The 12,202-nt window shown below is 38.2% G+C and overlaps 2 protein-coding genes across 3 annotated transcripts in view; both read left to right on the forward strand.

Moving 5' to 3' along the window:
* Zfp91 (ZFP91 zinc finger protein, atypical E3 ubiquitin ligase) overlaps positions 1–5,220 on the forward strand; it is a 31,114-nt gene extending 25,894 nt beyond the window's left edge. For both annotated transcript variants that reach the window (XM_055613776.1, XM_055613777.1), the window contains exons 10-11: positions 3,991–4,090; positions 4,595–5,220. In XM_055613776.1, coding sequence (XP_055469751.1) covers positions 3,991–4,090; positions 4,595–5,105 — 611 coding nt within the window. In that variant the 3' untranslated portion in view covers positions 5,106–5,220. The remainder of the gene's footprint in view (positions 1–3,990; positions 4,091–4,594) is intronic.
* Positions 5,221–5,309: 89 nt separating this feature from the next.
* On the forward strand, positions 5,310–11,745 carry Cntf (ciliary neurotrophic factor). The gene is made up of 2 exons (XM_055613778.1): positions 5,310–10,011; positions 10,846–11,745. Exons 1-2 carry the CDS (start codon positions 9,898–9,900, stop codon positions 11,332–11,334), a joined length of 603 nt encoding a protein of 200 aa, XP_055469753.1. The 5' UTR covers positions 5,310–9,897; the 3' UTR covers positions 11,335–11,745.
* The last annotated feature ends 457 nt before the right edge of the window (positions 11,746–12,202 follow it).

The raw sequence follows: 12,202 nt of genomic DNA on the forward strand, positions 1-12,202 counted from the left end.
ATTTAATATCTGCCTCAGATACTGTTCTATTGCTGTGAGTAGGCACCATGGCCAGCGCAACTCTCATTAAGGAAAAACATTTAATCGGGAGATTGCTTACAGTTTCAGAGTGTTCATTGTCATGGCTGGGATCATGACAGCAGGCGGTCATGGTGCTGGAAAAGTAGCTGAGAGTTTATATCTGGTCCATAATTTGCAGTCAGAAAGAGAAACTGCCCTGGTTTGGGCTTTTGAAACCTCAAAGCCCACCGCCAGTTCCATCTTCTCTCCAACAAAGCTGTACCTCCTAATTTTACTAAATAGTTCCACCAGCTATGAGGCAGACATCTAATACATGAGCTTATGGGGGCCATTCTCATTCAAACCACTACACAATCCTAACCAGTTTATTCATTATGTAAAATGTTGGTACAACTGGGATTGAGATTCTGGTTTCCTTATTATACCTTTCTTTTAGGTGGAGTTCTTTCTGGTTTTGTGAGGGAAGATTTACTTGGTAGCCCTAGCTGACCTAGAATTTGCTATGCACACAAAGCTAGTTTCATAGAGAGATCTGGCTAACGCTTCCTAAGTGCTGAGACTTGCCTGGTTACTCCAGTTTATATGCAGACATCTGAAGATTTGGAGCTAGGAGCCACACATGATAGAGAATAAGAACGTCTTTTTGTGTTTCTAGGTTTCCCTACTCAGTATATCTTCTAGTTCCATCCATTTCCTTGCAAATATCATGACTTCACTTTTCTTCACAGCTGAATAGAACATTTTATATGTATGTGTGTTATATAAACCCATATATATATAAACCCATACATATATATATATGGGTTATATAACATATATACATATATATGAGTGTATAATATCACATCTTCTTTATTTATCATTTGAAAAGTTTTGTTTCCATTTCCTAGCTACTGTAGAGCAGCGGTGAACATGACTGAGCAAGTATCTATGGAGTAGGATGTCAAGTCCTTTGGGCATATGTCAAAGAGTAGACTACCTGGTTCATGGTAGATTTATTTTTAGATTTTTCAGGATTCTCCACACTGATATGCAAAGTTACTTAACTAGTTTGCAATGTCAACAACAGTGAATGAGGGTTCTCTTTTTCCTCCAGCATTTGTTGTCAGTTTTGTTAGCCATTCTGGTGGAGGGATAAAATGGAATTGCTGTCATTTGCATTTCTCTGATTGCTAAGGATGATGAACACTTTGTGTGTTCGTTCTTTCTTTCTTTCTTTCTTTCTTTCTTTCTTTCTTTCTTTCTTTCTTTCTTTCTTTCTTTTTTTCTTTTTTTGCAAATTCTGTTCAGAGCCAAAGCTCCATTTTTAAATGGATTATTTGTGTTTTTTTTTTTTTTTTTTTTTTTTGACTGGAGGTTCTTGCCCATTCTATAGGAGTCCACTTAACACAATTATTTTCTTAGCTATACAAAAGGCTTTTGATTTTTATGAGGCTTGCTGATGTTAATTCTTGGGCAAATGGAGTCCTATTCAGAAAAGTCCTTCCCTACACCTCTATCTATGTTTTCTTCTAGCAGTTTCAGTATCTCATAACTCAAATTGAGGTCTTTGATATATTTGGAATTAATTTTTTACAAGGTGATATATATGGATCTGATTTCAGTAGACATCCAGTTTTTCCAGCACTATTTGATGAAGATGCCATCTTGTCTCCGTGGTTTGTGTTTGCCATCTTTTTATTAAATTTCATAATCAAAAATATTTAATTTTGTAATTAAGATTTATTATTGCTATACACCATGACCCAAAACAACTTGGGGAAGATTTTATTTTAAATGATTACGCTTCCACATCACAGTTTATCAAGGGAAGTCAGGGCAGGAACCAAAGCTGTCATAGCAGCAGAACACTGCCTATTGGCCTGCTTAGCATGATTTTAAACCACAGGGCTACCTGCCCAGGTGTGTTACCGTCCACAGTGAACTGAGCCCTGCAGCATCAATTGTTAATGTTAATTTAAAAATGTACCACAGACTTACCCACAGGCCACTTTACTGGGGCCATTTTCTCAGTTGAGGTTCCTGTTTCAAAATATCTTCAGCTCATTAAGTTTACATAATACTAGGCACCAGAGCATCTTCAAATATTAGGTAGCTATAGTTACGTGTATGTGTGTAGATTTTCGCTTTTGTTCCATTTATCTACATGTCTGTTTTTATGCTGGCGCCATACCGTGCTTTATACTGTGGCTCTGAAATATATCTTGAAATATGAACTAGTAATTCTTCAAACATTGTTCTCTTTTGCCTTGTCTATCTAGGGTCTTCTAAAGTTGTGGAAAAGAACAGAATACTGTGGGCATTTTCATTCAGATTGCATTGCATTTATAAATGTCTTTTGATAAAATAGCCGTTTCCATTTTCTAATGCATCCCTTTATCTCTTTACTCAGAGATTTAATTTTCATTGTTGAGGTCTTTTACCTCTTGTTTAGGTTTATTCCTAGATATTTTAAATTTCTTTAAGGCTGTTGTGAATGAGACTATGTCCGTGATCTCATTCTTTTTTAATAGAAAGACTGCTGTAAGTTGATTTTTTTTTTTTTTTTTTTTTTAGTCTAACAACTTTATAGAAATTGTTGATTATATCTAGAAGTTTTATGGTGAACTTTTAGGGATCTTTGTTATACATAATATTGTATCTGCAAATAGGGCATTCTTGACCTTTTTTCCTACTTGTATACTTTTAATTTTTGCTTCAGGCGCTATTGAAAAGGAGTGAGGACAGTGGGTCTTGTTCCTGATATTTATTTATTGATTGATTGGTTTTGGTGGCAGAATTTAGACTTACTTAGCAGACATAGTTCTAGGTGTGTCTATTCAGGGTTCCAAGAAAAGTTAGTGATGCTCTGAATGTGGGCATCAGCACTACACTGCTAGCTAGATTCCTAAACTAAATGAAAAGGAAGTAGAAAATGAACTGAGGAATTGTATTCCCTTCCTTCTGGTTCCTGAGTGTGAATATGGACCAAGCTTTCCCTCCAGTGGGTTGCAATCAGATGTTCTGTAGAGGAAATAAACCTTTTTTCCTATTACTTTCTCACAACAGTAAGAAATTATGCAACTTAAACCTGTGAGATATCCTTAACTGGGATCTCTAAAAGTTATTTTTATTAATTCTTAGAGAATTTCATAACAACATATCTTGATGTTACTCCTCCTTTAATCTGCTACCAGATCCACCCACCCTGGTGTCCTCTGGGTTTGGTTTGGTTTCTTTAAGGCCCTCTCTGTGCCTCTTAAAATCTATTTGTGATACTTGCTGATTTTGTACAATTGTTTTTTTTTGTTTGTTTGTTTTGTTTTATTTTTCTCTGTTTAAGACAGTGGTTCCAAACCTTTCTAATGTAGTTCTTAATGTAATGATGCCCAATCATAAAATTATATTTGTAACTTTATCTCTATAATTGTAATTTTGCTACTATTATGAGTCATAATGTAAATATATGATATGCAACCCCTCTAAAAGGGATGTTTGACACACAACCCCCAAAGTGGTCATAGCCTGCAGGTTGAGAAGAGCTGGTTTAAGAGAATGTTTCTACCTTTTACTGGTTTGCTGACTTACATGTATTGAATCCTCCCTGTATCTCTGGGATAAAACCAACTTGATAAATGTCTGTATTCAGTGCAGTATTTTATTAATAGCATTTTTATCAATGTGTGTCAGGGATATTAGCATGTTGTCCTTATCTTTTCTTTTGCTTTTCTGTGTCTATAACTGGCTTAGGTATTAGAGTAATACTAGCTTCTAGAATTTTTAAAGCTGATTTTTATGCTACTGAATCTATGGACTAAAAATGAAAACAATATTTTGGTGCTAAATTTAGTTTTCTCAAAGTATTTCCTCACTGTAAAGAGTGTTATGTACTGTAGTGTTATATGCCAGAAGACTTGTTCACCTGCAAACTGCAGAAAGTACTTACAAGGTGTCTTAATGGAATATTAACCACATTGCGTTTCTTCTTAGATCAGAGGGATTATATCTGTGAATATTGTGCTCGGGCCTTCAAGAGCTCCCACAATCTGGCAGTACACCGGATGATTCATACGGGCGAGAAGCCATTACAGTGAGTATTTGCTTACCAGTCAACATCTGGGTAGAAGTGCATTTATCTCACTTGGAAATATGTCCCATATTCAGTTGTCACTGCTATTTGCTTTTACTAAATTAAAGAGTAGATTTCATTGGGGAGTGCTTTACTGTTCTTTTTAAATATATTTTTACTAATTTGAGAATTCTTAACCACTTCTTACCTAACCCAACTCAACCGTTGTTTTTTGGTTTGGTTTGGTTTGGGTTGGGTTTGTTTGTTTGTTTGTTTGTTTGTTTGTTTGTTTGTTTTAATAGCCAATTTGTGCTTCCTATGTACTTGAGTATAGGATCATCCACTGGAGTGGAGTGTGCTTATTTTGCTCTTTCTTAAACAGATGCTTTTTAAAATTAGATTTCTATCTAATGATTTCCTAATCCTACATAAGTTTTGTGTGTACATATAAGTTTTTCGGTTCTCAACTGGCCCTTGATTTAAGAGTTCTGCTTGATCATTCATTTCCTTTTGGATTTCCTTTAGATGCGAGATCTGTGGATTTACTTGTCGACAAAAGGCATCCCTTAATTGGCACATGAAGAAACATGATGCAGACTCCTTCTACCAGTTTTCTTGCAATATCTGTGGCAAAAAATTTGAGAAGAAGGACAGTGTAGTGGCACACAAAGCAAAAAGCCACCCTGAGGTGCTGATTGCAGAAGCTTTGGCAGCCAATGCAGGCGCCCTCATCACCAGCACAGATATCTTGGGCACTAACCCAGAGCCCCTGACACAACCTGCAGATGCTCAGGGGCTTCCTCTTCTTCCTGAGCCCTTGGGAAACTCAACATCTGGAGAGTGCCTACTGTTAGAAGCAGAAGGGATGTCAAAATCATACTGCAGTGGGACAGAACGGGTGAGCCTTATGGCTGACGGGAAGATCTTTGTAGGAAGTGGCAGCAGTGGGGGCACTGAAGGGCTGGTCATGAACTCGGATATACTCGGTGCTACCACAGAGGTTCTGATTGAAGATACAGACTCTACTGGACCTTAGTGCAAAGGAAGACTTTGGGCGCTGGGACAGTACAGACTTTGTATTTAAAAGATAAAAAGGACAAAAAAAAAAAAATTTAAAGCATTTAAAAATCTAGTAAAATAACTGAAGGGCCTGCTCTTTGCATTGTGGATCACAGCACATACACACACATCATCCCTTTTTCCTGAACTCCCCTCCCTCATCCTTAAAACATTGATGTTGCCTTTACCAGAAAGGTTGATGAAAAAGCAGTAGCATACTTGGTTCCAGCCATCAACAGGCTTCCTGCTCATTGGCAGATCTCCTTTTCCCAACCTATAACTGATGTGCTCTGGATCAGCTTTTAACTCATAATAGTATATTACTATCATCTAAATCTGTTTTCTTCTACTACTGCCCTATGGCTCTGGCTTCTCCCCACTGCAACAACCAACACTTACCCTCAAATATTATATAATTCTATTTTCTGGAGGCTGGCAGCTTGACTTGGCACTTTAGGGCCCCTTAGCAGGATGCTGTTAAACAGCATGCATCTCTTCACCCCTCTTCTTCCATTACTCACTAGGTTTGGAGAAGGAAGAATACATGGGGACCACCTTCTTCCCCTTCAATGGATCCCAGCACCTCAGTCCCCCCTCCCAAACCTCCATATGGCTCTTAATGGTGCTCACTTGCTTGGAAGCAGGCTCCCAAGAGAAAGGGGACTGCCCTCTGTACAGTCTTTCTGGCTGTAGGACAGGGCTCTATATTAGTGAGAAAAGTCCCAGGCTAATGGCAGAAATTTGCACTTTGAACATGTGTGTTTTTGTGTTGTGGAACCTGAGATTTCTTATTTATTAATGGAAAGTCTGATTTTTTTTGGGGGGGGGAGGGTCTTTGTTGCTATGTTTTGTGGGGCTGGGAGAGTAGATTATTCTGACATGGGATCCTTCCTACAAGAGGTACTTTGAAGGCAAGGCTTAGAGTTAAAGAAGCACAGCCAGCCTCTAAAATCATAGTTCTCCAGTGGCCTTTAAAGAAAGCTGGTCCTCAGCACTTAACAGAATCACTACAGTAGCCTAGTGCTTTTTGGAAGCCTTAGGGGAAGGTTGATAGGTTTGTGGTAACTAGTGTGCTCTTTGAGGTTTTCAGAGCATTGAGATACAAGAAATTTTGAGGGGATGAGGAATGTTGGTCAAGGTCTGAATCACACATAAAAGATTTTCTTCTGTGAATTTATCTTCTTTTTGTCCCCTGCATTTCTTTGCATATATATCTCTCTGCTGGCCTAACTGACCCCTTGTTTTGATTTTGGTTTTTGTTTTGTCATTGGTCATTCCAACTCTGCGTTAGTGGAAGACCAAACCCTGTCATTCATGAAGGAACAAAATCTAAGAGTCCTTGAGTTTTTGTTAAGAGTAAACTGTTCTGTCTTATTTCCTCTTCAGAAGAGACAAAGCTTCAGTAGACAAAAACAAAAGTGAAAATCCGTATGATGATGTTTTTGGCTTTCCCCTGAATTATCTGTTTTCCTCAGAGTAGGGATTTTAATGCATTGTGGACTGTTTATTACTGTCAATGGGAGATGCAGATCGTGTTTTTACATGCTTACCTCAGAAGACTAAAACCCTGATTCACCTCTTTTTCTTTTTCTTTTTTTTTTCTTTTCTTTTTTTTTTTTTTTTTTTTTTTTTTTTTTTTTTTTTTTTTTTTTTTAGTAGTAGTAGTGTATTATTAGTAGTGTACTTCAGAATCTGCCACTGAAGACCTGGCCAATTGTTGTCAGGAATACATGATGACTGTTGGGAAAAATAAGAGTCTGACTGAGAACAAAACAGGGAAAGGCTTGTTTTTCACAAACACTAAAACTGTAGAGTTTATCAAATTTTCTCTGCTTAATTATTTTTCCCCAAAAGGAGAGTACAAAATGTCATCTCTGAAAGACGCTTACTGTACACCCACCTATGTCAGTGGTTGGGATTCCAGGGAGGAGGGAGAAATACACCTACAGGAACAATGTTAAACACATTATTGTTTCCGCTAGAGTGTTGCAGACTTCCATCCCTCTCATGCAAGGGCAGAGAAGGCATTGAAGACAGGCTTTCCTGCCCCACAGACTTTGCAGTTGATTTTGGTACATTGGGTAAATTTGAAAATACTGTAAGAGTAAATATAAATGGGTCTGCAACCAAGTTGCTCCTCTTGATACTGTTTCTCTAGCTAATATCTGTCGTTTTTCATATTTAGGCTGTCTCCATGAATTTCACTTAGAGTGGTTACTCATCAGCCACCCACAGGAAAGCAAACTATATTGTAAACATCTCTTCTTTCTGGGATGGGGAAAAATACCTTTTCTGTACCTCATTCCCCTCACCATGAAAGCAACTAGTCCTAATAATTAGAAACTTCCTGTCCTGTCGTTGGGGTGCAGTGGAGTGTACAGGGGCTGGGCCTTCTTCGTAGCTACCATTTGCTGACAATAAATTATTATAGCAGTTTGCAAGAAATGTTAAGATATTTTTCATGACCTTTATATTTTTTTCTTTTGAGAACAAATACTAGCATAGTGAAAGTCTATATGAGCAAACTAAGCCCCATTCTCATTTTCTTTTTTTCCTGTGACACTCATTTAGTTATCCTTCTAAGGAGTCCTTTTAATCTTGAAAAACAATATTTTATACCCATCTTGTTATCTTTTAAATAACTAGTCATACATCCATCTTCAATTGGCAGTTCTAAATTTTATGGATAATAATTGTGATAAGTACTCAGAATTTGGGGGGACTTATGCGACCTCTTTGCTTGGGTTGCTATCGTGTTTTGCTTAATTAGATAGACCTTAGTGCATTTTACAGGGTTTAGTCAGACACTGGCTGGGAGTCCTGGGTATGAGCAAAGAAAACATAAGTGTAGAGCACTTGGACCTCCCTTGTACATGTTTGGAGGAAGAGCATATACTATACCACCAACCTAAGTGAAGTCTTACAGCCTTGCTGCAGGACCAGTTTCCCTCCTGTCTTTCTATCAATTTTCCAGTATACTCAAGAAAACCGGAACATCGTCAAGGGGCAATCATATTTCCTAAAACCTTTTTTTGCCTGTTGAAATGTGCAGGACCCTTTTCCTGTGATGAGAGATAGGTGGTTACTTGATCTAGGTTTAAAAGTTATGTAAAAAAAAAAAAAATTATAATAAAAGGGATACTTTGCTTTTAAAATCTTGTTTCCTCTTAATCTAGGTAATCATATTCAAAATAAATATGTAAAGAGAAAAATAAAAGTCTTCCTGGAAGCAACTGGTCTTCCTTGGTTGTACTGAGTTAGTCATCCGAGGGTAAAACAGTTGATGCTACTAAATGAGGAAAACAGATGCCCCCGGGGTAGGCTTTTGTATGCTGCTATTTGCTCTTTGTTGAGAGTTGGGAAGCAGTTCCCAGGCTGAGATGCCTTGTGTTTGGCAGACTCCAAGTCATGTTTTAGTTGCTTACCAGGGGATGTTAAGGAAATGTGAAGTACAGTTTACTCTGATAATAACAAAACCTTGGTTGCATTTTAACATCAGTGCTTCTTAATAAAGCTTTTAGTACCTATATCAAGTTCTAACTTTAAAAAAAAAAAATCTTGGTAAAAGTTCTATGGCAGCCATTTCTCATTTATCGTTCATTTATGTCAATTTGCTCCTGACATGGCAAATGTTTAAACTTCTTGGCAACATCTGTGATAAAATGGGGGCATTCATTGACCCGTTTGGGGTTGAAACTTTGGCTTATTTATATCACCCTGTGAGTGTAGTACAGTAGAATGACAGATCAGTAAGCACCTTTTGACTCTTTTGTCCTCATTTCAAAGCTGTCTTTATTCCCCTGTTTAAAATGGAATATGATTGGGAGAGGGAAGAAAAAGAAGCATGTTGTCACTTGAGTAAAACTGCCTAAGAAATGTTACCAAGTTGGGGTTGGGTGTTTTCCTTTGGGAGAGAACAGGCCTAAACACTGTCTTCCACATCCTGTAACTACCGTGATTGAGATTCGAGATGCTCCTTTAGCTAAATTTTAGATGAGTCTAAACCTTACAAAGGATGGGAATGGAAAGATGCTACAAAGGACCTCTATCACATGGTCTTTGTTTCTTGCACAAAACAGGAGCTACCCAAAGAAATTGTAAAGTCTGTGGGAGGTGGGGGTGGGGGGTAAACCCAAAGACCAGTGAATAAACATGAATCTACTTTATTGGGTTAATTTATTTGATAAAAGTTTCTTATGTCAAGTGAGGAAACTTATTTATACCCAAATACTAATATTTAATATTACTTAAGATTCAAATGAAGTTTAAATATGTAGCACAGTATCTGACTCATTTAATAAATGGCACCTATCTCAATAGTTAGTACACTTTGCCAAGTTATAAAATTTTAAATATAACGAGCATAGAAAGCAGAATAATAAAATCAAATTATATGTGTAAATAACAGACTACATTAGGCAGAGGTGGATGTTATGAGGATTAGTGTGATAGTGACCTTGTTGCTAAGTACAAAAGCAAAACAATGACATAAAAACAAGTGCTAAGTACTGAGGAGAGATGGAGGCAGACGCTGTGGAAAAAAAAAAAAAAAGACTGATTAAAAGGGCTCTTTGATTCCACAGTCAAAAAAATCCACAGCCAGGAATTTGCTGCCACCTCTGAGTCAGGCAGGGGGTGGGGATGGGGGTGCACAATCCCATTAGAGAATGCCCAGTGGATTTAGTCTGTGGGAGTCACATTTCTTATTTGGACCAGTGAAGACAGAAGCAAACCAGCTCACTTGTTGCCTGGGACAGTTAATTTAGGGGATGGCTTTCGCAGAGCAGTCACCTCTGACCCTTCACCGCCGGGACCTCTGTAGCCGCTCTATCTGGCTAGCAAGGAAGATTCGTTCAGACCTGACTGCCCTAATGGAATCTTATGTAAGTTGTCTATTTTGCTCCAACTCCATACCAGTAATGAAAACCCTAGTCATAATGGTCATTCATATATTAAACACCGATAATTTGGCATGGCTTTTCTTTTTTGAGGAAATTCACATAACCTTACTGCCGTCCTCCAGGCTGTTTAAGAGACAGGTCCTTCCTTAAATGAGAAAATACATTATTTGATTGCCTTTTAGCTGAATCCTGCCAGGGTAGACAGGCTTTCTAAGTTTGGGTTCTTCATAGAATTTTTGAACTTTAGAAATAAGGTTTATAAGATTAGTAAGAACTGTATGGAATTTTAGAGAAATGTAGTTTTTCTCTGTACAGTATAAGCTACCTGCATTTTAGTATTCCACATCAGATGTATACCTGTGATTAAATAAATATATCTGTCAAAAAGATTCCCTAGAATATTCACTGGAATCTTGTGAAAATGTCAAATTAACCGGAGAGTTCTGGACTTAGTTCTTCATGAAGGGACTCCATCTAAAGGCCTGCTGTGGAAATACTCTAGGCCTCTGATAAAGTTACATTTACGTTCTCTAAGAATCAATAACTTCTGAAAAGCTTTGCCAGTTATGAAACTAGTGGTTGCCCTTTCAAAACCAGTCCTATTGTATTCTAAAAGATCAATTTCACCTTGAGAGTGGGCATTGGAGATAGGGTAATTCAGGAAGTGCTGTAGAATCATAGGCCTCCAAAGGAAGGGTTTCTGTTCTAGACATGTTCTTTATAATTTAGACCACTTACAATGAAAATTAAGGAGATTTTATTTGTGATTGAAGAATTGATATGATATGGAGCATGTTTTGCTATATCCTTGGCCAGGTGAAGCATCAGGGCTTGAATAAAAATATTAACCTGGACTCTGTGGATGGTGTACCAGTGGCAAGCACTGAACGCTGGAGTGAGATGACTGAGGCAGAGCGACTCAAAGAGAACCTCCAGGCTTACCGTATCTTCCATGGGATGCTAACCAGGCTTTTAGAAGACCAGAGGATGCATTTCACCCCAACTGAAGGTGACTTCCATCAGGCAATACATACTCTTCAGCTCCAAGTTTCTGCTTTTGCCTACCAGCTAGAGGAGTTAATGGTGCTTCTGGAACATAAGATCCCTGAAAATGAAGCTGATGGGATGCCTGTAGCTGCTGGAAATGGTGGCCTCTTTGAGAAGAAGCTGTGGGGCTTGAAGGTCCTTCAAGAGCTTTCACAGTGGACCGTGAGGTCTATCCATGACCTCCGTGTCATTTCTTCTCATCAGATGGGAATCTCAACACATGAGGGCCATTATGGGGCCAAAGACAAGCAAATATAGCAGTTAGTTCTTCCCTCTGTCTCCCTTTCTGTTCTCATGGGATATTGGCAGTTCTCCGTTTTCTCAGCATCAGTCTTTTAAAACTTCAGACCACAGGCATTTTTATCAAGTACGGTTGAGCCACATATGAACAGATGGATATACAGGGTTTTTCTAGGTGTATGCGTATGTGTGCACATGTTTTGGTTTGCATTGGTGGTATAACAGAGTAGAAACAAGGGCATTAACCTTGCATTTTGGGCTTTAGCCTTCCCTGGTACTAAATAACCTTTCCAGGCTTATAACAACCTTACATACCCGCAGAAGAAAAATTGTAACTAGTTCTAGTTGACTTCTGAAAAGACAGTAGACAAATTGGAAGTCCTAGACTATGGCCATTCAAACTATCCTAATAAAAATATTATTGCTGTGCTGAGGCAGTGAGTGTGCTATGGGCTTTGTATATTCTTAATAACTTTACATCTTTGTCTTGGAAGGTTGGAAGATGTGTCTTGCAATCTATCCCTAGAGCCCTTTATTACACATTCTCAGGAGTCAACAGCATCCCACCATGTTAAAGGAAGTATTTGTTGCCCACACCTGGCAAAGAACAGCAGCTATACATCTTCAGATTGCATTTAAGAAAAAAAAAAAAAAAATGGGCCCAAGAACTTCCATACTTGGAAGCTGAAGATATGTAGTAACAACCTGGCATAGTGTTGACTAATGTACTTGAATATTGGGTTCGTCTTAGTTTATAACAAGTTAACAGATCAGTTGTACAGGTACCGTGACCAGATGCTCATGGACAGTGGGTGGAATGTTACTTAGGTTAAAGAGTCACAGGACTCCATCACCTTACATTCTCTGGACTTAGTCATGAGGGGAG

Source organism: Psammomys obesus, unplaced genomic scaffold (assembly GCF_907164565.1).
Source record: "Psammomys obesus unplaced genomic scaffold, mPsaObe1.curated_primary_1811, whole genome shotgun sequence".
In the NCBI taxonomy this organism is placed as follows: domain Eukaryota; kingdom Metazoa; phylum Chordata; class Mammalia; order Rodentia; family Muridae; genus Psammomys; species Psammomys obesus.

Excerpts from the sequence above, each read along its gene's own strand:
- Cntf (XM_055613778.1), top strand. The coding sequence starts at position 9,898 with ATGGCTTTCGCAGAGCAGTCACCTCTGACCCTTCACCGCCGGGACCTC. Across the intron at positions 10,012-10,845 it reads CTGCCCTAATGGAATCTTAT|GTGAAGCATCAGGGCTTGAA; the intron begins GTAAGTTGTCTA and ends ATCCTTGGCCAG.